The sequence below is a fragment of the Salmo trutta genome, chromosome 7, assembly GCF_901001165.1.
Source record: "Salmo trutta chromosome 7, fSalTru1.1, whole genome shotgun sequence".
Classification (NCBI taxonomy): Eukaryota; Metazoa; Chordata; class Actinopteri; order Salmoniformes; family Salmonidae; genus Salmo; species Salmo trutta.
The window spans coordinates 35,191,919-35,219,877 of record NC_042963.1 but is presented as its reverse complement, the minus strand read 5'-3'; the positions used below and the strand labels follow the sequence as shown (position 1 = coordinate 35,219,877).

Sequence of the window (27,959 nt, the reverse complement as noted above, 5' to 3'; positions counted from 1 at the left end):
TGGTAGAGCATGGTGTTTGCAACGCCAGGGTTGTGGGTTTGATTCCCATGGGGGGCCAGCACAGGAAATGTATGCATTCACTACTGTAAGTCGCTCTGGATAAGAGCTTAAGCTAAATGACTAAAATGTAAATGAAGCAAACATAGCTCGATTGAATCTTGTAGGCTAATATTTTCCATATCATTATTTCTCTCTCATTACAGAGTCCTCTCCAGCCACTTTGAACCAAATGATCTTCCATTGACAATGCCTTCTCACAAGGGAATGACAACAGCAGGTCGTAAAGGTATTGTTTGTTGTTGTTCTTAAAAACCTCTTAAGGATTGGATCCTTCATCTGTCACGACTTCTGCCGAAGTTGGTTTCTCTAAACTGCTCTGGCTATTCACCAAGTTCTGCTCTCCTGCGTTTGACTTCCCTGCCACCAGTTACGTAGCCCTTACATCATCTCAATTTCTTCCTAAAATAACCTACAAATCTAACTGCCTGTAGCTCAGGACCTGAAGCAAGGATATGCATATTCTTGATACTATTTTAACTTCACACCTCTAGAAGGTCAGGCGGGGGTGGGTGTGGCTCCCACAGGTCATGTTACTCTCAACCACTATTGAGGATAAAAAAAACATGTTAGAACTCAAGTTTACTATTACTTATTTTATTTCCCCTTTATTTTAGCAGTGGGTGAGCACTGCATCAATACATCAAATACACAACACAGATCCATTAACATGTATTATATATAGTATGGAGAACACAATCACTATAATGAAACATGTGGATCAATGGGCAATAACACACATAGACTATACTAATATATTGTATGCCTCAGGTCTATATATTATATATACGTAAATAGAAATCAAAGACAAATATCTTAAATTAATATGCAACCATTTAAACAACTGGATTAGCACGAGAAGCAAAAATGTATTTTATTTACTGATCTAAAAATCTCCTTCCAATCTTTTATGCGTGTCACTTCTCGAGTCACTCTCCCGGTCAATTTCTGCAATAATCTCATCCAAATATGTATACTTGAAGTTCAATTTAGCATTTATAGTCTTAGCAGCCATGTTGTACTTCTTAAATTTGGAGATTTTTTTTTTTAGAAACTATCTAGCGATGCGTAATGTAAACTCCTGTGCGTTCTGTGGATTTTTGATGGGCAATGAATCGCTTTGCGCGCAGCCTTAGGACAATGGCCTTTACTCATACAAAGGGCCATCACATACTCACGTAAAACCCAACTCATTGGCTATCTAGCTAGCTATGTTTCAAAACAATAGGTGGTCATTGGACCAAGAGACTGTCAATCAAGTGAACACCACCTGTCTCATTGGTGAGTAATGATGTCTGTCCTTCGTGGGCTAAAATAAGTGTTGTGTAGCCAATACATAATGTAGAAGGATGAACAGTTTTTGATTGCCTTCTATAGTGTCCGAGGGTTGCACAGAAACCAAACTTGACTGGGTGAAACAAGGTTTAGCGTTTTAGATTTCATAGATTATTTTGTTGCAAGTTGAAAGAGTTGGAATTCATGGGAAATGCTGTATACAACATGGATCGTGTTATAGTGGCCAATTTGTTGATGTAAATATTGAGGAGTGCAGGGCTCAGATTGTAACCCTGGCGAAGGCCCCGCCCCTGATTAAAGGATTTTGTTATTTTCTTGCCAATTTTAACGCTGCACGTATTGCCAGTATACATTGATTTAATTATGTCATATGTTTTACCCCTACACCACTTTCAATAACTTTGTAGAACAGTCCCGTATGCCAAATAGAATAAAATGCTTTTTGGAAGTCTATAAAGCAAGCGTATATTTTGGTATTATTTTGGTGGATGTGTTTATCTATCAGGGTGTGTAGGGTGTAAATATGATCGATCGTGCGATGTTTTGGTATGAATTCAATTTGGCTTTCATTCAAGACATTGTGCTTACATTTATAATAGTACAGAAAACCTTCCCCAGGTTACTGTTCACACAAATGCTTCTGTAATTGTTAGGGTCAAATTTGTCTCCATTCTTAAAGATTGGGGTTATGAGTCCTTGATTCCAGATGTCAGGGAAATAACCTACACTCAGGATCAAATTAAACAGTTTTAATATAGCCAATTGAAATTTTGCACTAATGAGTTTGAGCATCTCATTTAGGATGCCATCAGGTACTCATGCTTTTTTAAATTTGAGGGCCTGAAGTTTCTTATAGAGCTCCTGGTCAGTAATTGGGGAGACCAATGGATTTTGATTGTCCTTTATAGCATTTTTTAATTCATTCAACTTCTCATGAATTTGGCATTGTTCTGCGTTTGTGTCAATTTGAACGGTGTTGTAGAGTGTTTTACAATGGGTTGTTCATATGTCACTATTTTGCATCGCTAATTGCTCTTGTTTCGATTTTTTGAGTTTTGCCAGAAGTTGTTTGTGTTTATGGACTCCTCAATTAATGTCAGCTGCTTGCTGTTGTACTGTGTTTTTTTTGGGGTTCTGAGTGTACGTTTATAGAGTTTTAAAGTCTCACAGTAATGAAGGCGTAATTCACCATTATTGTGCTTTTGGTTGGATAGTGTTCTAAGTTTTGTCCTTATAATTTTACAATCTGCATCAAACCAGTTGTCATCTGTGTTTTTAAAAAATATATATTTTTATCCATTTCAATTGTGCTTCTTTTGCCGTTTGCCTGAATATATAGTTTATGTTTTTTACTGCTGTGAGTGAATGTGGTATCCAGAAAGTTATCTAAGATTGTTTGGATATTTTGGTATTCTTCTGTGCTGTTTTGGGCCCATCTGTATGAATTTCTGATGTTGTACAGCTTACTGGGCTGTGAATGTGTGGTTGTTTCTATGACTGTTCTTTTGAGGAACAACGTAATTTGGCTGTGATCAGACAGAGGTGTTAGTGGCTTGACAGTGAATGAGCTGAGAGAGAAAGGGTCAATGTCTGTAGTCATATACTCTACTGTACTGTGGCTAAGAGGTGAGCAGTAGGTGAATCTCCCCAAAGAGTCCCCCTATAACCTACCATTGACAAAGTACAGACCCAGGCTTCTACAGAGCTGCAACAGATCCCTTCCGTTTTTGTTGACGGCGCTGTCACTGTTGTTTCTATGGGGAGATGAAGACAGTTAGAAACAGTATGGTCTGTAATAAAGCTGTCCCCTCGTGTGGTCGTTAGATCAGGTAGTGTTCCTGTGTGCGCATTTGTGTCTCCACAGATGAGCACATTTCCCTGGGCCTAGAAATGGCACGTCTCTTCCTCAAGGGTGGGGAAGATCTCCTCTGAATAATATGGGGATTCTGAGGGGGAGATATATATTGCGCAAAGGAACACATATTTTTCTGTCAGTACAAGTTATTTTTTCAGTTTTAACCAAATGTGATATTTACCAATTTTAAGGGGATCAGTTAGATTTTGTAGTTCAGATTTATAGATAAAAAACATGAGCTGGCACTCACCCAGAATAATAGTTTGTGTGGAGGTGCTGACTAACGGCGAATAAACTATAAACTATCAAAATAAAGAAAGTTGCACACCATGTATAATCTCCCAGCAATTTAATGGATATTTACCAATGTTTCGGCATCACTGTGCCTTCCTCAGGGTAATTTCATGAATACTTGAACCAGGTTATGTAGACACACAGTGCAATTAGTGTAACCAATGACAGTGGTGTCATAATGTTTGTCATAATGATTAAGTTAATTAAAATGTGAAACTGTTAGTTCGGATTTGTGCCAAATGATCAGTCCTCCAGAGTCTCTGCCTCTATTGACAGTTCTGTGTTTCTGTGATGGCACAATTACCTCTCTGTAGCCTGTGGGACAGTGAGTGACAATGTCAACCTTACACCATGTCTCCTGCAGAATGATGACGTCAACATCTTTAAGATTTTTGTTGAACTCCAGTGCTAAACTTTTCAGTCCGAAGGTTGATGAGTTTAGGCCCTGAATGTTCCACATGCTAACTGATAGTGATGTCATGTTGCAAAAAGAAAGAATAGCAGTCAAAAATACAGTAACTACTAACTAATAAGTTGTTAAGAGTGAGATAAACAGGATAACAGCTAACATTTTTTCTGTTATATATATAAATATTCCTATTCATTGAACAAGTAAACTTTTAGTACAAAAGGAGTGTGTGTGTGTGTGTGTGTGTGTGTGTGTGTGTGTGTGTGTGTGTGTGTGTGTGTGTGTGTGTGTGTGTGTGTGTGTGTGTGTGTGTGTGTGCATGCATCCGTGTATGTGTGTGTGTGTGTGTGCATGCATGCATCCGTGTATGTTTAGTGCAGTTTAGTGCAAATGTATTGGAGGAGCTATTTCATCTAACTTAATCCTACAGGGTTCTCTTGTCCTCTGACAACCTCCGCGTAGCTGCGCTGGTCCTGCTGTTGGGCCCTGTGGAGTGGAGGGGGGCCAGACCTGGGCCGTGGGGCTTCCTCTCTGGTCTGGTAGAGGTGGTGGTCTGGTGTGGGGTAGTAGGCTAGGCCCAGTCCAGTCTGGCTAAGCTGATGGAAGTGGTGATGCTCTGGTGGTGGGTGGGGCCTGTGGGGTGCGCTGGGTCTGGTGGGGCGTTGAGGGGGCCTGGGGCTCCTTGGTGGTGCAGTGGTCTGGTAGGGGTCTCTGGGTGGTCTTCTGTCCAGTGCGGCATGGGGTGTTTGTCTACCAAGTGCCACATCCTTTAGAGACTTGGCAAACATCCCTACTGTCTGCTTCCTCAGGTGGGAGTGGTCGTGCAGATGCTCTGGGGTGATTGTTGGGTGGTGAGCAACATGCACATTCGGGAGTAGGCCACACCCTCTGGTGATATCAGCATTGACTTTCTGAATGGTATGGGGATGAAAGTCTTTGCGGGGTAGCAGAGTGGAGATGGTGATGTGGGAGTTGGGGAACCACTCAGAGGCCCTTTCTGCTACTCTGTTGACCAGGCTCAAATCAAATCAAATTTTATTAGTGACATACACACGGTTAGCAGATGTTAATGCGAGTGTAGCGAAATGCTTGTGCTTCTAGTTCCGACCGTGCAATAATATCTAAAGTAATCTAACAATTTCACTACAACTACCTTATACACACAAGTGCAAAGGAATGAATAAGAATATGTACATATAAATATATGGATAAGCGATGGCCAAACGGCATAGGCAAGATGCAGTAGATGGTATAGAGTACAGCATATACATGTGAGATGAGTAATGTAGTGTATGTAAACATTATATAAAGTGGCACTGTTTGAAGTGACTATTGATATATTTATTACATCCCATTTTTAATTATTAAAGTGGCTAGAGATTTGAGTCAGTATGTTGGCAGCAGCCACTCAATGTTAGTGATGGCTGTTTAACAGTCTGATAGCCTTGAGATAGAAGCTGTTTTTCACTCTCTCTGTCCCACTTTTGATGCACCTGTACTGACCTCGCCTTCTGGATGATAGCGGGGTGAACAGGCAGTGGCTCGGGTGGTTGTTGTCCTTGATGATCTTTTTGGCCTTCCTGTGACATCGGGTTGTGTAGGTGTCCTGGAGGGCAGGTAGTTTGCCCCCGGTGATGCGTTGTGCAGACCTCACTACCCTCTGGAGAGCCTTACGGTTGTGGGCGGAGCAGTTGCCATACCAGGCGGTGATACAGCCCGACAGGATGCTCTCGATTGTGCATCTGTAAAAGTTTGTGAGTGTTTTTGGTGACAAGCCAAAATTCTTCAGCCTCCTGAGGTTGAAGAGGCACTGTTGCTCCGCCTTCTTCACCACGCTGTCTGTGTGGGTGGACCATTTTAGTTTGTCAGTGATGTGTACGCCGAGGAACCTAAAACTTTCCACCTTCTCCACTGCTGTCCTGTCGATGTGGATAGGGGGTGCTCCCTCTGCTGTTTCCTGAAGTCCACGATCATCTCCTTTGTTTTTTTGACGTTGAGTGTGAGGTTATTTTCCTGACACCACACTCCGAGGGCCCTCACCTCCTCCCTGTAGGCCGTCTCATCGTTGTTGGTAATCAAGCTTACCACTGTAGTGTCGTCTGCAAACTTGATGATTGAGTTGGAGGCGTGCATGGCCACGCAGTCATGGGTGAACAGGGAGTACAGGAGAGGGCTGAGAACGCACCCTTGTGGGGCCCCAGTGTTGAGGATCAGCAGGGTGGAGATGTTGTTTCCTACCCTCACCACCTGGGGGCATCCCGTCAGAAAGTCCAAGACCCAGTTACACAGGGTGGGGTTGAGACCCAGGGTCTCAAGCTTAATGATGAGTTTGGAGGGTACTATGGTGTTAAATGCTGAGCTGTAGTCGATGAACAGCATTCTTACATAGGTATTCCTCTTGTCCAGATGGGTTAGGGCAGGGTGCAGTGTGATTGCGATTGTGTCGTCTGTGGACCTATTGGGGCGTTAAGCAAATTGGAGTTGGTCTAGGTTGTCAGGTAGGGTGGAGGTGATATGATCCTTGACTAGTCTCTCAAAGCACTTCATGATGATGGAAGTGAGTGCTACGGGGCGGTAGTCATTTAGCTCAGTTACCTTTGCTTTCTTGGGAACAGAAACAATTGTGGCCCTCTTGAAGCATGTGGGGACAGCAGACTGGGATAGGGATTGATTGAATATGTCCGTAAACACACCAGCCAGCTGGTCTGCTCATGCTCTGAGGACGCGGTTAGGGATGCTGTCTGGGCCGGCAGCCTTGTGAGGGTTAACACGTTTAAATATTTTACTCACGTTGGCTGTGGTGAAGGAGAGCCCGCAGGTTTTGGTAGAGGGCCATGTTGGTGGAACTGTATTGTCCTCAAAGCGAGCAAAGAAGTTGTTTAGTTTGTCTGGGGGCAAGACATCGGGGTCCGCGACGGGGCTGGTTTTCTTTTTGTAGTCCATGATTGACTGTAGACCCTGCCACATACCACTCGTGTCTGAGCCGTTGAATTGCGACTCTACTTCGTCTCTATACTGAAGCTTAGCTTGTTTGATTGCCTTGCGGAGGGAATAGCTACACTGTTTGTATTCGGTCATGTTTCCGGTCGCCTTGCCCTGATTAAAAGCAGTGGTTTGCGCTTTCAGTTTTGCGCGAATGCTGCCATCAATCAACAAGGAGGCTCACATGGGGACACCTACTACAGAGAGAAGCTCTCTGCCCCCCCATGACACATCCCCACACACCCCTCCATGTACACAGGCCCTGTGTACCCCAGCCACAGACCATGAACGCACTAATCTGGTAAAACCCACTGAGTTGGCATCCTCATTGACTCAAATGGGAAATTCATCCAAGAGGATAAACTCGTCCCCCAACACAAGGTGTGCAAAATCTGGTGCCCAAAAACACTGTGTACATCCTGCCTACTCTCTTCTGCTCCTCTATCAGGTTGTTGGTGCCGGTGTGAATAATAATGTGGCCTGGTGTGCCAAAGTCATCCTGTGTTTTTGGGCACCATATTGTGCACACCTTGTGGTGGGGGAAGAGTTTGTCCTCTTGGATGAATTTCCCATTTCAGTCAATGAGGATGGCCACCTCAGTGGGTTTTACCAGATTAGTGCGTTTACGGTCTGTGGCTGGAGTACACAGGGCCTGTGTACATGGAGAGGTGTGTGGGGGTGTGTCAGGGGGGCTCAGAGAGCTTCTCTCTGTCATAGGTGTCCGCATGTGAGCCACCTTTTTGACTGGGGGTGTGGGTAAAGGGTTGTCGGTATGGGGGGGTTGTGGGTAAAGCTGGGTCAGTGGGGTTGTTAGGGGTGGTGAGGGGCTGCAGCTTCTCTCTAGGAGTCTCTACAGTCTGCAGCACCCTCTTGATGACAACTCCTTTGCCATCTCCTCCTTTACCTGCACCATCTCTCTCCTCATGGTGGCCTTTACCTCCTCAAGGCTCTCTCTCAGCTCCTGGACAGAGTTCTTCAGCTGGGTCCTGCACTGGTTCATCTGGTCCTGTAGAAGCTCTGTGTCTGGGCTGGTGGTGGTGTAGCTGGGGGGCTGCTCCTTCAGCTCAGTAATCCATACTTCTAACAGAGCCAGCCTGTCTCTCAGCAGACTGATGGTAGTGTGGTCTTGGCTCTGGTGGTTGTAGGCAGTCTGGGGGGAGGATAGTCCTGCTGTTGGGGTGCCTGAGGTGAGCGGAGAGGTCGGGGTGCTGTCCTTGTCTTTTTTGCTTTCTGCGATCTTCCTTAGGGTGGGAAAGTCCTGCACAAAAGAGCTGAGTGCAGCCTCACTGCCCTGGACCATGACAGTGCAGTTCTGGTACATGTTTACCGTCAGAAACCTATTTTCCTGGTCCTTATCGCTGTCCTCAAAAATGTGGATCTGCCTTCCCTTGCGGATGCCTTTCTTTGTGGTATAGCTGAAATGCCTGGTTACAGCTGTATGCCAGGCAGTATTGTAACAGTTCTGTTTTATGAGCAGTCGGCAAAAAAAGTTTCTGTGTTCTCCCTCAGAATTCTGTGTTTAAAATTGATTCTTCCCTTCTCTGATTTGATTTCTGCTAGGTATTCAAAAAGGGGGGGGGGGTCTCTCAGTCTCTGCTGCTGCTGGTGCTGCTAGCGCTGCCTCAGTGGCCATGTTGCTATGGTTACCGCCAGTAAACAGTTGGAGCTAGACGGTAAGCTAGCTGACAGATTTGAATTTAGCTAGCTATCACGATGAAGATTGATCTTTTAACTCTCTCTCTCTCTGTCAATATTTTCCTCCTGTGTTGATCTTCAGTTGTACAATTTGATTACCTATACATTTTTTGCTCAATTAATCGTGTCAATCTCACTCTAAACAAGCAAAAAGTTATAACAAGTCAGGAGCTGTTCTTCTGCATGACTTCTCTCTCAGAATTTTGTTTTTCTCTCTCTCTTTCTCTTTCTCTGTCTCTCACTCTCTCTCACTCTCTCTCTGAGAAGCAGTAACCAGCTTCAGAATCCATTGCATGGTTTCTGCTGTAGTGGAAGCCAAATAAACGAAGATCCAATAAATCACATTGTCACCTCCGCCTGGTCACCTCGTCAGAGGCCTGCAAATAAATGAGTGATCGTTAAATCACACACTGGGCTTTAAATACACTACAGAATTGGTGTGTGTGGGTGTGTGTATGTGCACAGTAGTATGTGAATATAGGTGCTTATGTGTGCAAGTACTGTATATGTGTCTGCGCATGTATAGGACTGAGAAATATATGTGTTCTGTTTGGTGCCTAAAGCCCCTCATAGCCATGCATGGGGTGGACATGGAGATGGAGAGGGGAGGAAGAGAGGATGAGGTGGCAGGTAGGGTGAGTAGATCAGGGGCTAGGAGGGTGGGGATGGGGGTGGTGGTGGTGGTCTGTGTGTGTGTGTGTGTGTGTGTGTGTATATGTGGGCTGTGTGGTAGTGATAGCAAGGGGACGTAAACACATCACAGAACACCAGTGGGATGTTAAATGTAAATGCACGGTCTCCATGGACACAGCAGAACCCTGAGAACATCACAAGACTAGTCCTACGTCTCTCTCATGTCGACAGGAAGGAAGGCGATCTCTTTGTTGTCTAATTCCCTCTCTCTGGAGTCTCCAACGAGCGAGTCAAGGCGGATCTATTTTCTTTGCTCTAAAGAACACGCAGCACTAGTGGCATCCGTAGTACAGCTTGGTTTGACTGTGAAACTGGACTCTGAACGGCCATTTTGTGTAGGCCTACGTCAGGTGTCAAGTGCCTTGCCCCTCTGCCTCTTCAGTGCAAACACTCTATAGAGCCCTCATCGTAGCACTTTTCTCAGCATTGTCAGGTGCTTTCCACTGGTCTCAGGGTCATTCTCTAGTTCCCAGCAGAACAGTCAAGTTGTGGTGAAGTGTTGGCCGGCTATGCTGATGTTGACCTGTGAACTAACAGGGGCCTGAGAATACGTCTGCTTTCAGCCGGGGTAGAAGAGCTCTCTCCTCAGGGGAATTAAGGGCCTAAATGAGGACCTTGTCCATTTCCAGTAAACAGGAGGAGAAAGGGGACAGAAAAGCTTTCATAAATCGTGTTCCTGTGCGAAAGAGAAAGTATACTGTCTCTAGGATGCCGTCCATCAAAAGATTTATTGAACTTCGATCTCCCTCCAAGTATCCTTTGTACAGACTATTCCTACCAGGGCAGTGAGTGTCCAAGGGAAGGCTATGGTCAGGATGTAATTGTTGCCAAGAGCAGATTTTCTACAATGTGATGTCTCTCAGCTTGCTAATGCAATCTTGTAGATGTCGTCGAAACACCTCCCAAGATGCTTCCTATTCCTGTACAATGAAATATGGACATCTCACTGCCATTTCCATTTCACATTGCCATGAGGCCACTATTGTATTTGAAACACAAACAGTATATGCAATGATTGCTTGTTTACTCTTCATAAGCTTTGAAGTGCTATCACAATGATGGCACCCCAGCCTAAGCATCATCAGTAACACCAGCTCATTCTCCTTCCCAGAATCCTCATGACTCATAACCCAAGCGTATATAACACAATCACAGACACAGCAGCTCCCCCAATGTGGTAGAAATACCCCTTCATCTTTTCATCTTTCCGACACTGTGTGTGTGTGTGTGTGTGTGTGTGTGTGTGTGTGTGTGTGTGTGTGTGTGTGTGTGTGTGTGTGTGTGTGTGTGTGTGTGTGTGTGCAAGCGAGAGAGTGTGAGAAGAAAGAGCAAGGTGGGCGAAGGTAGATGTGCTGCAATGTGTAGCAGAGAACAATGGACACACACACTTACAGTACATCACACACATCACACAAATATGGTCATGATAAGTACAAGCTGATCAAAAACTGTGCTGGGCTTGTGGGCTAGTTCTGACTTCATTTTTTTGTAGATGTTGTGGACATTGTAAGAGAGAAAGTGGAGTTAATACCATTTTGGTGTGTATGAATACCCAATCCCTCTGGCTGTGAGCTTTGGGCAGAGCCTGTTTCCTCTATTTGACTTAGATAGTTTGTGTGTATGTATTGATATGTAGGCTACGTGTGCCTTTTTTAAATTGATGTAGTTCTGCCCTTGAGCTGTTCTTGTCTATTAATCTTTTGTATTATGTCATGTTTCATGTTTTGTGTGGACCCCAGGAAGAGTTGCTGCTGCTATTGCAACAGCTAATGGGGATCCTAATAAAATACCAAAGAGCATCCCTCCACATAAATCCATATAAATTGATGTTTTAAAACTGCCACCCTGTGGCTAAATGTTCACACTACACTTTCTCCATCGATTACTTACCAATTTTTCTCTTTAGATGCTTGCAGAGGGGTCAACACTTAATCTTGAAGGTCTGGGACGAACATCCAGCGAAAAACTCCCATCAACATTAGCATAACGAAATGTAATACATTTTCTTTTTCAAATATAGGACTGTCTCATATCGTTTTATAGATACACCTCTCCTGAATCGACCCACGTCGTCCGATTTCAAAAAGGCTTTACAGGAAAAGCAAAACATTAGATTATGTTAGAGGAGTACATGGTAAAAGTAGCCACATAGCCATTTTCAGACCAACCACATGCATCACAAATAACCAAAAAACAGCTAAATGCAGCACTAACCTTTTACAAACTTCATCAGATGACACACCGAGGACATCATGTTACACAATGCATGCATTCTTTTGTTCGATAAAGTTCATATTTATATATAAAAACAGCATTTTACATCGGCGCATGACGTTGACTAACTATTTTCCCTCAAATGCATCCCGGGAAACAGTGCTATTCTAAAACATTTTTAAAATGTAATATTGTCATTCTAAGATTTATAGATGAATATCTCTTGAATGCACCTGTAATACCAGATTTAAAAATAACTTTACTGGGTAATCACACTTTGCGATAAAAGGGGATGCGATACTCAGAAAATTACCTAGTAAATACAGCTCGGCGCCATCTTGGAACAATCGCATATCACATCTAATCTTGTATACTATTGTCAATAATCCCTTACCTTTGGTTGTCTTCATCAGAAAGCACTTCCAGGAATCCCAGGTCCACAACAAATGTATTTTCGTTCGAAAAAGTCCATCCTTTATGTTCCATTAGCTTGCTGTTGTTAGCGCGTCTGAAGGCTGTATCCAAATCCTTCGTCGGCCGCGGGACAGCCACTTCGAATTTTTTTTAGGTTCGTTCAAACATGTTAAACGTTGTATAACATACATCTTCAGGGCCTGTTTCAACAAGAGAGCCAATAAGATTCGAGGGGGACGATTGCATTGTGTTTCAAAATGTTTCGAAAGGAGGGGGTAGACAGGGCCGCCGACGTCATAATGGTGATGGCCCTCCTCCTGTGACCAATTTCAACAGCGTGTCATTCTGTCAGTTTCCACAGTAGAAGGCTCAAACCACTTTGTAAAGACTGGGGACATCTTGTGGAAGCAATAGGAAGTGCTCAATGAACCATAGCTCACTGTGTGATTAATAGGCAAAGATGTGAAGTTGAGTCCACAATTCAGAATTCCACTTCCTGTTTCGATCGGTCTCGGGGTTTTGACTGCCATATGAGTTCTGTTATACTCACAGACACCATTCAAACAGTTTTAGAAACTTAAGGGTGTTTTCTATCCACAAGTATTAATTATATGCATATCCTAGCTTCTGTGTTTGAGTAGTAGGCCGTTTAAAATGGGCACAAATTTTTTTCAAAATGCGCTGTGGCGCCCCCTATCCTAGGGTAACGCCAAGATTATTAACTGCGTTATACACACATTATTAACTGTGTAGGCACATAAATTATTTTGTTAATGACTTCAATTTGCAGGTGTTCGATTGCAGCCCTTCATTGTTCATACTTGATCTGGATTAATTCATAGGTTTTCTCTGGCCCTGGCCAAATGGCTGTCTGATTTACATAGCAAGCACCAGGTTCCTTTCTCTCAACTCTATTTAGTAGAATCACATGGGTATCCTTTTAATTAATGCTGGATGAAAGCTCACAGAACCACACTCGATGAACAACTCTAACCAGACCGCCGTGTCTTTACACACAACCACATATCTTTAATTAAAAACAACATTACTTTTATGTCCTTCTATACAATATGTACATCTCTTGAACCACGTGCAAAGCCATAATAATAATACATTACATTATATATACATATCAAAGAATACAATGAAAACCAGCTTTTCCCAGGGAACTGGTTTTCAGGTCGTTTTCAAGTCTAACACCAAATTTAAGGTAAAACCTGAACACTGAAGTACTGTGCTGAGTGGAGGGCAGCTCTACCTGATCAGTTTGTGTTAGGGCCTTCTAAAGTCAGCTCAGAGCACTGTACAGTTCAGTGTTACTCTGATCTTTACTGATCACACTCCCTGCGTCGGTATGACAAGAAGCAGGCAGATGGGAGGAGGAAGGAGGGAGAATATAGAAAGATGTTGGCAAATATAAGTAAGAGGGGAAATAATGATGAAGAAAAAGAGGGAATTGTTGGTTGAAGAGAGGGAGGAAAAGAGAGATACAGGGCGAGTCACATCCTTGTGATGTCACTTCATATGGCTCTCTATCCAGTCTTTAAAGTTGGCCACATGTGTGTACACTGTAAACAGGTCTGGGTCACACTCTCCCTGGTCATACCCGAAACTCACCAACCCCAGCAGCCGCCACTCCCCTTTGGACTTGTCCCGCCCCCCTGGAGAGGCAAGAGAAGGGTCCTGGGCAGAGCCTGTCTGGGCAGGAAGGATCAGGATACCCCCTGTGTCCGCGGGACAGATGTTAGATGGGCTGTAGTCGGGTCGCTGGCGGCCACAGAGCATGTTGTCCGTGACGCTCACGGGCACCCCTTTACGGGCATACTGCTGCTCGCAGGGCACCACGTCGGCCAGGTGCTGCACACCCACCCTGGCCTGCTCCTCTTCCCCGATCCGGGGATCTGGTAGGGGGGCCCAGCCCGTCACCAACCCTTCTCTGGAGGTCACCTCTCCCCCCTGGGTGTCAGGTAGGCAGAGGGGCAGGACTTTCTCCCCGATACGAGCCTTGTCCAGCAGCTTGATCACTGCCAGGTCTGAGTCAAGAACCAGGGGGTCGTAGTTGGGGTGTATAGAGATGGAGGCCACCTGAAGGAAAAGAGGAGGGATGGGAAGAGAGACAGAAAGAAATTATTATCAGGGAGTGAGAGAAAATAGACTGGTCAGAGAAAGAAACAGTACAGGTGGGATGGTCAGGGATGGTCAGGGAGCGAAGGGATAGTTAGAATGAAGAAGGAATTGTCAGAGATGGAGAGGAGGGATGGTAAGAGAAAGAATAGAGAGAGAGAAAGGCAGTGTCAAAAAAAGAAAAGCTGTAGAGAGAATAGAGATCCTGTGCCAAACGTAACAGCAGGGTGACAGCTTGGCTGTCAGTGGAATGACGTTAGCTGTGCTAGTTACCTGGCAACTCACTCACACTCCTCAATCATGTGCACATACACTATATATATATATATATATATATATATATATATATATATATATATATATATACACACAATTATGTGGGCACCCCTTCAAATTAGTGGATTTAGCTATTTCAGCAACATCCGTTGTTGACAGATATAAAATTGAGCACACAGCCATGCAATTTCCATAGACAAACATTGGCAGCAGAATGGCCTTACTGAAGAGCTCAGTGACTTTCAACGTGGCACCGTCATAGGATGCCACCTTCCCAACAAGTCTGTTCGTCTGTTCATCATTTCTGCCCTTCTAGAGCTGCCCAGGTCAACTGTAAGTGCTGTTATTGTGAAGTGGAAATGTCTAGGAGCAACAACGGCTCAGTCGTGAAGTGGTAGGCCACACAAGCTCAAAGAACGGTACCGCCGAGTGCTGAAGCATGTAGCGGGTAAAAATCGTCTGTCCTCGGTTGTAATACTTACTAACGAGTTCCAAACTGCCTCTGGAAGCAACATCAGCACAAGAACTGTTTGTCGGGAGCTTAGTGAAATGGGTTTCCATGGCTGAGCAGCCACACACAAGCCTAAGCTCACCATGCGTAATGCCAAGCCTCGGCTGGAGCGGTGTAAAGCTCGCCGCCATTGGACTCTGGAGCAGTAGAAACACGTTCTCTGGAGTGATGAATCACGCTTCACCATCTGGCAGTCTGACGGATGTATATGAGTTTGGCGGATGACAGGAGAACGCTACCTGCCCCAATGCATAGTGCCAACTGTAAAGTTTGGTGGAGGTGGAATAATGATCTGGGGCTGTTTTTCATGGTTCGGGCTAGGTCCCTTAGTTCCAGTGAAAGGAAATCTTAATGCTACAGCATACAATGACATTCTTGACGATTCTGTGCTTCCAACTTAGTGGCAACAGTTTGGGGAAGGCCCTTTCCTGTTTCAGCATGACAATGTTCATGTGCACAAAGTGAGGTCCTTACAGAAATGTTTCAATGTTCCAACATCTAGTGGAAAGCCTTCCCAGAAGAATGGAGGCTGTTATAGCAGCAAAAAGGGGACCAACTCCATATTTATGCCTATGATTTTGGAATGAGATGTTCGATGAGCAGGTGTCCACATACTTTTGGTAATGTAGTGTATATTAATTGACAGCCCTTTATAAAGCGCATAATGTACCATTAGACCATATTATTTACAATATACTGCAAAATGGCAATATGCTACTGTATATGTTGGTTAGATCCAGACTAGCTATGTCGCGCAACCACATTGGTGTTTACTTACGGTCAAAGTAGCTTTCTGGCACCTATTCAATGATTGAACGTAAAAACAAACATGGGGCTGTTTTACATGGCTAGATGTAGTAGACATGATGTAATGATTGTGAAATTATAAATTTTAATTGGACACAGGTTCAAAACCATCCAGCCATTGGTATTATATAGATGTAGACCTTGAGCTTTTACCATCTCATAAGGCTTGAAAATGTACCTATAGTGTGTAACATCATGTGTGGTGAACTGTACACCATAGCTGTATTTCAGTCTAATCATTGCAGTGTGTGGCTGAATACAGGTGGTCTCAGCCCATCACATCATTCATCATTCCCTACTTCTCTCCAAACTCACTCTCACTGCCTACCCCCACCCACTAACCCATTTAGCCACTCTCACTCTCTACTCCCCACCCTTAAGCCCTCTCCATCCCCTCTCTTACCCTGAGATGCTGCAGGCCCTTGGTTTCTCGGAGGTCACTGCGGTAGTGTTTTCCCATCACCACCTTGACCGTGGCTGCATCCAGAGGGTACAGCTTCCCCAGCTCAGTCACACAGTGGGCTGCCAACACCACACTCCGCTGGTTCACCAGGGCCCCGCTACACACCAGCTGCCAGCCTGAGGGCTCATCCTGCCCCTGGGATCCAGCCCCAACACCTGATTCAGCTCCAGTCCCCTTCTTTAGTGACCCCGCAAGGCTGGCCTTCTTGTCCAGCTTGGTCCCTGCTCCGTTGGTGGGGCGTTGGTAGATGGCGGCTAGCCAGGGCCAGTGGGACTCTGCCGGGCTCTGGGGGTCAAAGGTGGGGTGCTTCCCACACACTGGGAAAAGAGAAGGATGGAGAGACAAGGGTGGAGAGGAAAGTGTGGCCGGGTGTGAGAAGGGTGGGAAAGAAGGGGAAGGAAGATATTAAACCTCAGATCTGCCAGAGTGATGAAACAACACTTGATACTGTATGGAAACCTTATTCCACATCACACCCACCCTGAAATATTACTTTTTCAATCCAATTTTCTTGATTGCTTAGTGTCTAAGTGTGGTTTGAAAGCGCAATTCTAGCATGCCTAGGTGGCAAAACAAACCTTTCCTTATATTAAGATGTACATCAAGTAATGTGGCTCTGCTGCCCTCACCTGGCGAACAGGAGACATGACGTCCGCTCCACTTGCCAGTCTTGAGGCAGGTGCGGCGTGCACTGCCTGAGTGCTGGTAAAAGAGAGAGGCACACTCGTACGCAATGTGAGTGTGGAGGTGGTGGAACCCCTGGGGCAGCTGGGATAGCATTGGGGGAACTTTGGTGGGGCCGACAGACTGGAACATCTTCACAAACCCAGAGGATGAGTAGAGCTTATGCACAGGGGTCTTCCTGAGAGATAAGAGGGTTCCATTGAGATGCCTTTACAGAAACAAACTAGTGTATAATGTACCTAAAGAGGCTAGCAGTATGTATAACTCCTTTTACGTTTTTAAATGGTTCATTTATAGGCAGAGGCTGCGGATCTGTAGGTAACCGCCCCGTTCCACCTCCGTCCCGCCCCCCCTGGAACCCCGGGAAAGATCTGTATCATTTTCTGCGCATGTGTTTCTTTACCTCTACTTAACTCCCCAAAAATGTGTGGTCACTCTCCCTTCACATTTCTCACTGTCAATTGTGAATGATCTTCTTAGTTATGTACAGTGTTGTTTTGAATGATGTACAGTGAGCAAATTGTAGAGCAGGTAGTGTTAACAAACTGTAGCATATGCTACCTGTCTTTTGTTTCAATCAATGCACATATTTTGCCTAGTGGCACACTGTTTAGTTATGCGCGCATGAGAGAAAAATGTGACCATTCGCACAATCATCCTAAAATGTCATTGGAAATGAGGTGGTGATTTTTGTCTTAAAGTAACGTTGCAATACAGTATGCTATTATATTCGGTTCTGTTATGTACAATACTATCATTATGTGTTCTTGCAGATATTGATTCAACTTTGATCGAGCACCATTTGCCAGAATAGCCCGTTCTCTACGAGTAGAGAGTAGAGACTGTGCCTAAAGTAGAGAATCCTGCACATGCACAGAAGCTGTGGGACCTTTAGCTGTTGGGAAGAAAGATCCAGGAATAGTCGTAATTTATATGTGGGCTTCACATGGTAAAGTGGTTCTGTCACACACAAAAAAGAGCTACAGTGAGGGAAAAAAGTATTTGATCCCCTGCTGATTTTGTACTTTTGCCCACTGACAAAGAAATGATCAGTCTATAAATTTAATGGTAGGTTTATTTGAACAGTGAGAGACAGAATAACAACAAAAAATCCAGAAAAACGCATGTCAAAAATGTTATAAATTGATTTGCATTTTAATGAGGGATATACGTATTTGACCCCCTCTCAATCAGAAAGATTTCTGGCTCCCAGGTGTCTTTTATACAGGTAACGAGCTGAGATTAGGAGCACACTCTTAAAGGGAGTGCTCCTAATCTCAGCTTGTTACCTGTATAAACGACACCTGTCCACAGAAGCAATCAATCAATCAGATTCCAAACTCTCCACCATGGCCAAGACCAAAGAGCTCTCCAAGGATGTCAGGGACAAGATTGTAGACCTACACAAGGCTGGAAGGGGCTACAAGACCATCGCCAAGCAGCTTGGTAAGAAGGTGACAACAGTTGGTGCGATTATTCGCAAATGGAAGAAACACAAAAGAACTGTCAATCTCCCTCGGCCTGGGGCTCCATGCAAGATCTCACATCGTGGAGTTGCAATGATCATGAGAATGGTGAGGAATCAGCCCAGAACTACACGGGAGGATCTTGTCAATGATCTCAAGGCAGCTGGGACCATAGTCACCAAGAAAAAAATTGGTAACACACTACGCCGTGAAGGACTGAAATCCTGCAGCGCCCGCAAGGTCCCCCTGCTCAAGAAAGCACATATACATGCCCGTCTGAAGTTTGCCAATGAACATCTGAATGATTCAGAGGACAACTGGGTGAAAGCGTTGTGGTCAGATGAGACCAAAATGGAGTTCTTTGGCATCAACTCAACTCGCCGTGTTTGGAGGAGGAGGAATGCTGCCTATGACCCCAAGAACACCATCCCCACCGTCAAACATGGAGGTGGAAACATTATGCTTTGGGGGTGTTTTTCTGCTAAGGGGACAGGACAACTTCACCGCCTCAAAGGGACGATGGACGGGGCCTTGTACTGTCAAATCTTGGGTGAGAACCTCCTTCCCTCAGCCAGGGCATTGAAAATGGGTCGTGGATGGGTATTCCAGCATGACAATGACCCAAAACACACGGCCAAGGCAACAACGGAGTGGCTCAAGAAGAAGCACATTAAGGTCCTGGAGTGGCCTAGCCAGTCTCCAGACCTTAATCCCATAGAAAATCTGTGGAGGGAGCTGAAGGTTCGAGTTGCCAAACGTCAGCCTCGAAACCTTAATGACTTGGAGAAGATCTGCAAAGAGGAGTGGGACAAAATCCTTCCTGAGATGTGTGCAAATCTGGTGGCCAACTACAAGAAACGTCTGACCTCTGTGATTGCCAACAAGGGTTTTGCCACCAAGTACTAAGTCATGTTTTGCAGAGGGGTCAAATACTTATTTCCCTCATTAAAATGCAAATCATTTTATAGCATTTTTGACATGCGTTTTTCTGGATTTTTTTGTTGTTATTCTGTCTCTCACTGTTCAAATAAACCTACCATTAAAATTATAGACTGATAATTTTTTTGTCAGTGAGCAAACATACAAAATCAGCAGGGGATCAAATACTTTTTCCCCTCACTGTAAGTCTTCTGTTGTGATGTGTGCATTAATCAGGGTCATACATCGTGTTTATGGTCTCTCTCGTGTGGTGTGCCAATGATGTTGATATATGATTATGCACATATACTATTAGTTTTATGTATGTGGTTTTGATATATGATGATTTCAATGGCAATGTGGATATACAGTATAGTGTTAGTTAATGCTTACGTCTGGAATTAAATGTAGACTATATAATGTGTATTATTATGTGTGCTCTGTAACATGGTATATTATACGTCGTTAGACATACCTGGATGGAGCTTGTGGAGGCAGAACTCTCTGTCTGACCAGCTCTGAGACCTTGGGCTCTCTGCAGGCTGCAGACAAACACACACAGGGTTCCCATTAATACCTACTGACAGGCTGGCAGCTGCTTTCATTCTCAATGTTGGGTTGATTAGAGGCTGCTAAAAATAGTGCTCAACTGGCAGGTGCTACAGTGTGTCCCTTGTTGATAATCACAAAGTAGAGGCACATGCATGCACGCTCGGATGCACACACACACACACACACACACACACACACACACACACACACACACACACACACACACACACACACACACACACACACACACACACAAACTCGCACACACATCAGTGCCTACCTCTCACACAAAGGGGTTGAGTGCCCCCCCAGGTGCCGCCAGGCTGGCAGGTGCGTCTGGTGTCACCACTCAGAGCGTAGGAGTGATTACAAAAGAAATCCACTGTCTCTGGCACCAGCCCTGGCACTACCTGCTGGTACCCATGGTAGAGCTGTGGGAGAGGGGGACAGCTCTCCTCTGGAAGGAGAGACGGAGGGAAGAGAGGGGAAAGAGAGCAGGCGGAGAATGTAAGATAGATAGGTGGAGAGTGAGCGAGAGAGTGGAGAACAAATTGTAAGATGCTGAGGGTCATTATAATATCTGTTTCAATAATGCAGTGTATTGTACAACATGCACCTGAAGTGTTCGGGGGATTCTGAGTCTTACCACTGATGCTTTGGTTTTCTCTCTTCTCATCATCAGACTCCTCTTTAGTTGTTTTGTCAGAATCTTTTCCAGTATTTTCCTCTTCAGGTTTGCTTGTACTTGCCATTGTATCTTTAGTTGAGCCTATATCTTTAGTTGCTCCTATATCTTTGTGTGGCTTTTCCACCAGCCTCTCGGTTTCCTGACCTCCTGATGAATATGGGGTGAACTGTGTGTTGTTGTTTCTAGTTGGAATAAAAATCTTCACAATGTCTTTAGACATTGTTGTATTCATACCCTGCTCTATGTCATTGGTGCCAAACACATCCGTAACAGTGTACTCTACAGCAAATGTGTCTCCCCTTGGTTTTAACTCAGTGTAATCTACAGCAAATGTGTCTCCCCTTGGTTTTAACTCAGTGTAATCTATGGCAAATGTGTCTCCCCTAGGTTTTACGTCGTTAGGATCCACTGTGTTTGGATCACTGCTTTTATCTACTGGTTCCTCTTTCTTCTTCTCTTCCTCCTGTCCTTTATCTTCCACCACCATTATCCCAGGAAACTCTGTTGTCTTTCCTATCTCCCGTATCACATCTGTGTCTCCCCCAGTATCTGGACTGCCATCTATGTCTGCGGTGGTTTTCCCTACGTCATTTTCTCTTTCTCCCTCCACTGTGTTTACAATGTCATCCGTTTCTTTACTGTCCACTTTATCCTTGGTACCTCCAGTAGGTTTATCTAGCCCAGTGTCTTTTTCTTTGTCACTTGTTTTATCCTCGTTTCGTCCTGGGATGTTAACCAGAGTAATGTCTATGTTTTTGTCTTTACCATCTTTTCTACCGTCCACTGTTGTGTTCCTCAGGCCTGTGTCTGGATCTTTACCAGCCACGTCCTCTTTGATACCTGTATTATAGTCTATCTCTTTGTCTTTGGGTTTTACAATGTCTTTGTCAGTGTCTTTGTCTTTTTCTGCATCCTTTTCTTTGTCATTTTCTGTATCTCTTCCTTTGTCATTTCCTTTGTCTTTGCCTGGTTCAGCAAGTGTATTATTCACTGTAAGAAAAAAAGAGAGAAAACAAGTGCATTTCTGGATTGAAATAAGTGTTGTTATACAGTTGGCTAACCATTCTGAATGGTTGTACACATTCTACTAGTGAAATATTCTCAATTGCCTGGTCATGTAGAACAAAGTCATTCCTAATAATAGTATGTCCACCTTTGATGTCTATCAACACCTGTTCCCACTGTCTCCAAACTCTGATTCCCATCATGCCTTGCTCTGATCCTAACCTTTACCACATGTGGGGGATGATCCGCTCCAGGTCTTGTTGGGCAAACAGGTCCTCTGGTGCGTCCCGCTCAGCTTGTAGGGCCGGTAGCACAGGTACTGCAGGGCTATGATGACATCATTGGGCCCGTACACTAGGAAGTGGTCTCCATGGACAGGCTTGGTTGGGATGGCACATAATTTCACCATAGGCACTGCAGAGGATCACAGCTAACATGTAGGCTCAGTGATGCTGGGATTCAGATTGTCAGACACTATTGAATTTGCAGATGAGTTGTAAATATGTTTATTCCTTAGAGGAGCTGTTGTGTTAACATGTCTCAAAATGTATTGTATAAAACAAACCTACAGTGTCAAGGTCTCTAAGGTCAATCAGGTTGGATTTTTCACCAAGCATCTACATTTTTCGTTGTGCTGTGCCCCTCTCTCTCTGGCCTCTTACCACACTGGGGGGCAGGGGCGCTCCAGGTGCCATCCTGGAGGCAGATGGCGGTGCGGATCCCCCTCAGCTCGAATCCAGGGTCACAGCGGAACGTGACTCGCGCCCCTGAGTGATGGAATATCCCCTCTGTGGAGCCATGGACAGGTATTGGGGGCCTCCTGCACCCTACAACTGGAAGGACACAAAAACATATGTACAAAGACATTAGGAGACCTCAGAATGTAGTGCTACGCACACACACTGAAATATAAACAACACCCCCCCCGGCCAAACCCTCTCCTAACGCAGACAACACTGGGCCAATTGTATGACGCCCTATGGAACTCCCAGCCACGGCCGGTTGTGGGACAGCCCTGGAATGAACCCGGGTCTTTAGTGACGCTTCAAGTACTGCGATGCAATGCCTTAGACCGCTGCGCCACTCGGGAGTCCACCCCACACACATTCTGAACACATTGTTACAGTGTTTCGTCTTCTGTCCGCTATATTGCTAGCAATCTTCTGCCAATCCTAAACACAACTTCATCCCACTTGGCCAGAAAAGACCACACAGCTACTGCTCACATAACCTAAGTGCGTTTACTGCTGTGCGGAATTAGTACATTATTATCAAGTGTTAACACACCTTATGAACAGCCACCTACAGCTTCAGGGCTCTCAGAACCCAGTTCACAGCTCACAAACCCATTCTTCCTCCTCAGCATTACTTTTTTGAGTAGTTAGAAGTTATAAATATAGCCTCCACATCTTACTGCCTTATTAATAGATCATTTCAGCAGGCTTGGTAAAAGTGAGAACAGCTCACAAGGGGATGTTAACACTGTCTGGAACGGAGGAATAAATAGAAACTCCCAGTAAAAATAAGCTTTAGTTAAACTGTTCCATTTTCCAAGGTAGTGGGTGTTTTATGATATGGGTTAGTAGCATGCAGCTTGGGTTGGTCGACTGAAATAGAATAGTGTGTAAATGTTCAGACAATGCCCGACTGTGAAATAGAGAACCTGATTGACACAAATAGCACACATCAACTTGTAATTCACCATTGGGTACCCTCTCTCTGATCTGGAACCAAGCTAAATACCAATCACACACATGTCTGCACAAACACATGCTCACACCTACACAGACTTATTATGTTCATTCTATATGACTGGCCTTACTGTGGCTATTGGGGCATAGCATTGCAGGACCCAACCCATGCCTCTCTCCCTCTCTCTGGCCATGGTCTGACAGCAATGTAGTCCAAAACCATCAGAGGAACCCTCCCTATAATCACTGTCTCCCTGCCTTCCAGTGTTTCCACCCTTCAGTTGAGCCGCACGTGGGACGGGACAGGGAAAACTCGCTTGGAATTCCAGACACGGAAAAGAAAAAACGTGCACAACCCTATTGAGTCATTTTCTTATTGGAAAAACATCTCAAATGTATAGGGATGTTGAATTGAGAACCAATCATGTCCTCTGTTTGCCCACACCCAAGTCCTCCCATCCCAGTGTCTGTCTGTCTGTCTGTCTGTCTGTCTGTCTGTCTGTCTGTCTGTCTGTCTGTCTGTCTGTCTGTCTGTCTGTCTGTCTGTCTGTCTGTCTGTCTGTCTGTCTGTCTGTCTGTCTGTCTGTCTGTCTGTCTGTCTGTCTGTCTGTCTATCTCCACCAGTGTCTCCCACTGGGCTCTCTCTACTTGGATGAGTCATAGTGCCATTATGAAGGAATGCTAACAGAGGATGTTATGATTAAAGAAGCCCAATTAATTCACCACTATGTCCTGTCAACGTCTCGGAAACTATGGTTCAATATTCTTAGTCTAAAATAAAGACTGCATCGGACATATACAGAGAGTTAGGAAAGAATCCTTTCTTGAAATCATGTTATTCTGATAATGGTTGTATACGACATTAGTGTTATCCTAAATCTACCACACAAACGAGCAGTCCATCCCTCCTCACGGGAATACCAGATGGACGAAATTCCATCCCTCCACTTCTCCCATGCGTTTTATGATCTCCTCTCATCCAATGGAAAAGCTGCCTCATATTATAGAAGCAGTTTCGTTCAACATTAGTTGTATAGACTCAATTTTAGCCCTGAAAATATTACAAGGCTCTTGCCCCGGGCTGTTTTCAAAGGGTCCGGGGGGAGGAGAGGGGCGGGGTGGAGGGGTGTGATGCTGGGTAAGGAAACCTAGGCCTGAGTCCAGACGGCCATAAAGAAGCAGGGTTGTGGTGAAGCTGTGGACAGAAGGAGCTCCAGCTATACAGGGCCATGTTGGAGCCCTCTCGGGACGAGGTAGAGGGCTGCATGGCATGGTTTGGTTGGCAGGCAGGTGACTGACCCAGATTGAGATGGGCTGTGGGAAGCTTAGCCTAGCTTAGTCTTGCTCACTTATTTTCCATTTGCCCATATCTGTCATTCTCTCTCTCACTCTCTCTTCCTCTCTGCCTCTCTCTCTCGCTCTCGTCATTCGCTCTGGGTCGGTCTTTCTCTCCAAGATGTTTACTATCCATACATACAGTAAACTCAGATGGTGAGGTGCAGTTTCATGAGGTCAGAATTCTGTCAGTTGGTCATAGTGGTTTATGGTCCATCTGTCGACATGGGACACAGTTTCCCCAGCTGCTGATTGCACAGGGCTAGAGAGGGAGATGGCAGCAGGGAATAGGGAGATGACCAGTAGGGAATAGGGAGATGATCAGTGATTGTGACTTACTCATTGTTATAAGCAGTAACGGGACTCTCTGAAGAGATGGTCATGGGAGAATTCCAACATAGATACTCTGCATGCTTGTTGTCTGAGGTCTTTGTTTTAACTGTACTATACAGCTGGAAGACACCAGTAACACAAGTCACATCACCTCTGTGAATAGATTGACCCAAAGTTTAGTGTACTCACCATTCTCACACCTCTGTCCAGTGTAGCCAGCCAGACAGCCACAGAGGTAGGAGTGGGACGTGTCCAGGATACAGGTTCCATCATGGAGACAGGGAGAGGAGCTGCATGCTGAAAACACACAGGAGCAGAAAGGAGGCTTAGACACATTACATGGGCTACATAACAGTAGTTAAAAAATCTACACATAATTGCAGGCTTTCCTCGCTCCCACCCTTCATCTGCACTAATCAAAGGAGACCAGGAGAGGAACCATTGACATGTCCTGAGTATTGATCTGAAATACAGTCAAAGTTTGTAGTGGATTGTTTATTTTGGGGATATGGCAAAAAATGTATAAACTGTATACAGGTGAGAAAATACTTTGGTGTTTAAATTCATGTGTTCATGTGGTGTTTAAATTCTCTCCAACACCCATCCCCAAAATGTACAGTAGCCTGTGGTATGTATTTTTTGGCTTCAGTGGAGTGCTTGGTGTACTGTGTTACCATGTGTGTTCATGGTGATTGGGTTTGAATGAGGAGCTGAGTGACAGGTTAAGTTGGTACTTATGTGGTTTCTCTCTTAGGCTGCCAAGCAGGGATTCCCTGGAATGAGTTTGATAAGGGTGTGCTCTGCTTAGTTATCATAACAGCCATAAGTTAACATTCAGGTTGCTACCGAAGCCCTCAAGTATTTTTCTAAACTTTCCCAACTTATGATGGGATATTTGCAAACCACAATATATTCCCAGATCTTATTCATCAATTTGCCAACTTTTGGTACTAAATCTACTCAGGGAGGTACTGTTCCTACCTGAGCTTTCTTGGAAGGTGGCGAAGAAGCCGTCAAAGTTCTTATAGCCATCGGCTACAAACAGGACGTGTAGGGAGTTGCCAGAGCTCTGGATTGGAGCAGGCCTGTTGTTCCCACAGAACCGACCAATCACACGAGAGTTGATACTGTCACCATCACGCACCTCGATGTAGTCGTAGCGACAGGAATGGTCAAACTCCAGGCTCAGCATCATGAACCTGTGGGTGGAGAGGAAGGGATAGAGGGAGGGTGGTTAGCAGTAGCTTGGGGAGACTGTTCTAAATGATTGTACCTGTAGCAGAGGTCAACTGAGTTTATTTAGTGGTATTGACAGTTTACCTCAATGTGAAGTACTAATGGGAGTATAGGGTTTGGGGGGTTGGTTTGCGACACAAATCCACATAAATTGATCTCCTCACCTTGAATAAACCTGGAAATAGATGTGTCTACAGCTAAAAAATTGCAAGTGAAAAAAGTATGTATTTTGACAACGTACCTATTCTCTTGCAGTGACATTTAAAAGGTGTGTATACGGAAGCCAATTGGCACGGTTTGTTTCAGCTAGTCACTTATACCATTCAGTCATCCCCTCACTCTGTTAATTCCAGCCAGAAAGTTTTCATTGCAGTAACCAGGCCTGGATTTTCCATTTAAAACCAATTAAGAGATTTCTCACTTGGTATACATGGTAAACATGATGTAAATGGAGTGTTATTGCACCTCATTGCCTCCCTTGACTCTGAGTAGGGAGGCTTCTCTTTCTTTCCTGCTAGATCCCTTGTTTTCCTGGAGCAACCGTAAGAGGGAGCGCCTACCTGGCTTTACTGGCTCCATCTCACACCCCTGAATTTTACTACAGCCAGCAGTAGTGATTGGAACAGTGATTCCACTACTTTGCACAACTCACTTCCTTTTAAATGGAGGTGAGAATTGAATGTTTAAATTCCTCCCATTGTGGTGGAAGCGAAATCTGTTATGGATATGGAATCTTTTCACCAAGGCAACACTGATGAGTACTTTTTCATATGGTCATCTTTTTTTATGCTTCCCTCGTCTGCAAAAGAGATCAATGCTAAAAAGAAATTGACTCAGAGTCGTTATAAAAAATAAATCTGCAAGGCTTTCAGCTGAGATCATGTCTAATGCTGTCCAATTTGAGGCAACAAAGCTACAATTGTTACTGTATGTACTGAACTAATGGGATAAAAATGCACTTGAGCTAAGATGAAAAATGTAAGATATGACGATACAATTGTTAGTGACACAGGCTGCAAAAACAGAACATATTTTAGACATACATTTTACAACGACGGATGTTTGAGTTAACACATGTCCAGTTATAGAAAACAGACGCTATATTAATAGTCAAGCTTCAGTACTATTAGAAACATCTTAGGGATACTTGACTTGTTCACCCTAACTTTAAGAGTACATTTGCACATAACACTCAATATGGATCCCCACAGATTTCCATCAGAGTTGTATATTTTGAACACAGTGACAAATGGTATGTGTGTTTGATGCCTGTAAACATCTCATCTCATTCTTCAGAATCAGTCATCAAATACAAACATGTGTGACTGACTGTATTAACACTGGTCTGATTGTAAGTGATTGAATGTAAGTTGTTGAAGTGTCATTGATGTATGATTGCTTATTAACTCAAAATGTCACACTGCCAAGCTAAATAGTATGATTGGTGAATACACTGATGTCAACTCCCACCATGCTTCGTCAGCTTTCTCTGTGAATATATGGTCATCCAGAGGTCTGTGTGGCTTTGGGACCTGTTTTAATTGGAGTTTAAGGGAATAGGATATTTGGTGAGAGAAACATATTGGTATATATCCTTTTAATGAACAAGCTTGGATTTGTGTTGGGACAGAACAGTGAGTGATGCCAGCTGGAAACAGTACAGGGAATACAGAAAACAAGGATTTGGATGGAGTGTGAGTTTACAATATATATTTGTAGATTTAAGATCTTTGGCTCGACATACAAAGGAGAATTTGACTTCATATTTTAAATCAGACTTTGTCACAATACCAAGTTCCCCTAAGTGTTATCAAAGTCTCTTACGTCAAGGGCGGCATGGTAGCCTAGTGGTTAGTGTTGGGCTAGTAACCGAAAGGTTGAAAGTTTGAATCCCCTAGCTGACAAGGTACAAATCTGTCGTTCTGCTCCTGAACTGTTCCTAGGCCGTCTTTGAAAATAAG

General features: G+C 44.4%; 1 protein-coding gene across 2 annotated transcripts in view; it reads right to left on the bottom strand.

The window, feature by feature from the left end:
• Positions 1–12,913: 12,913 nt before the first annotated feature.
• Positions 12,914–27,959, bottom strand: part of LOC115197310 (inactive serine protease PAMR1) — a 48,129-nt gene continuing 33,083 nt past the window's right edge. The window contains exons 5-14 of one of the 2 annotated variants that reach the window (XM_029758700.1): positions 25,744–25,961; positions 24,952–25,059; positions 22,066–22,236; positions 21,626–21,817; positions 20,357–21,388; positions 19,991–20,167; positions 19,634–19,700; positions 16,720–16,952; positions 16,031–16,407; positions 12,914–13,994 (exon numbers count right to left, since the gene is read on the bottom strand). In XM_029758700.1, coding sequence (XP_029614560.1) covers positions 13,425–13,994; positions 16,031–16,407; positions 16,720–16,952; positions 19,634–19,700; positions 19,991–20,167; positions 20,357–21,388; positions 21,626–21,817; positions 22,066–22,236; positions 24,952–25,059; positions 25,744–25,961 — 3,145 coding nt within the window. In that variant the 3' untranslated portion in view covers positions 12,914–13,424. The remainder of the gene's footprint in view (positions 13,995–16,030; positions 16,408–16,719; positions 16,953–19,633; positions 19,701–19,990; positions 20,168–20,356; positions 21,389–21,625; positions 21,818–22,065; positions 22,237–24,951; positions 25,060–25,743; positions 25,962–27,959) is intronic. The other variant, XM_029758702.1, reaches the window with a different exon arrangement.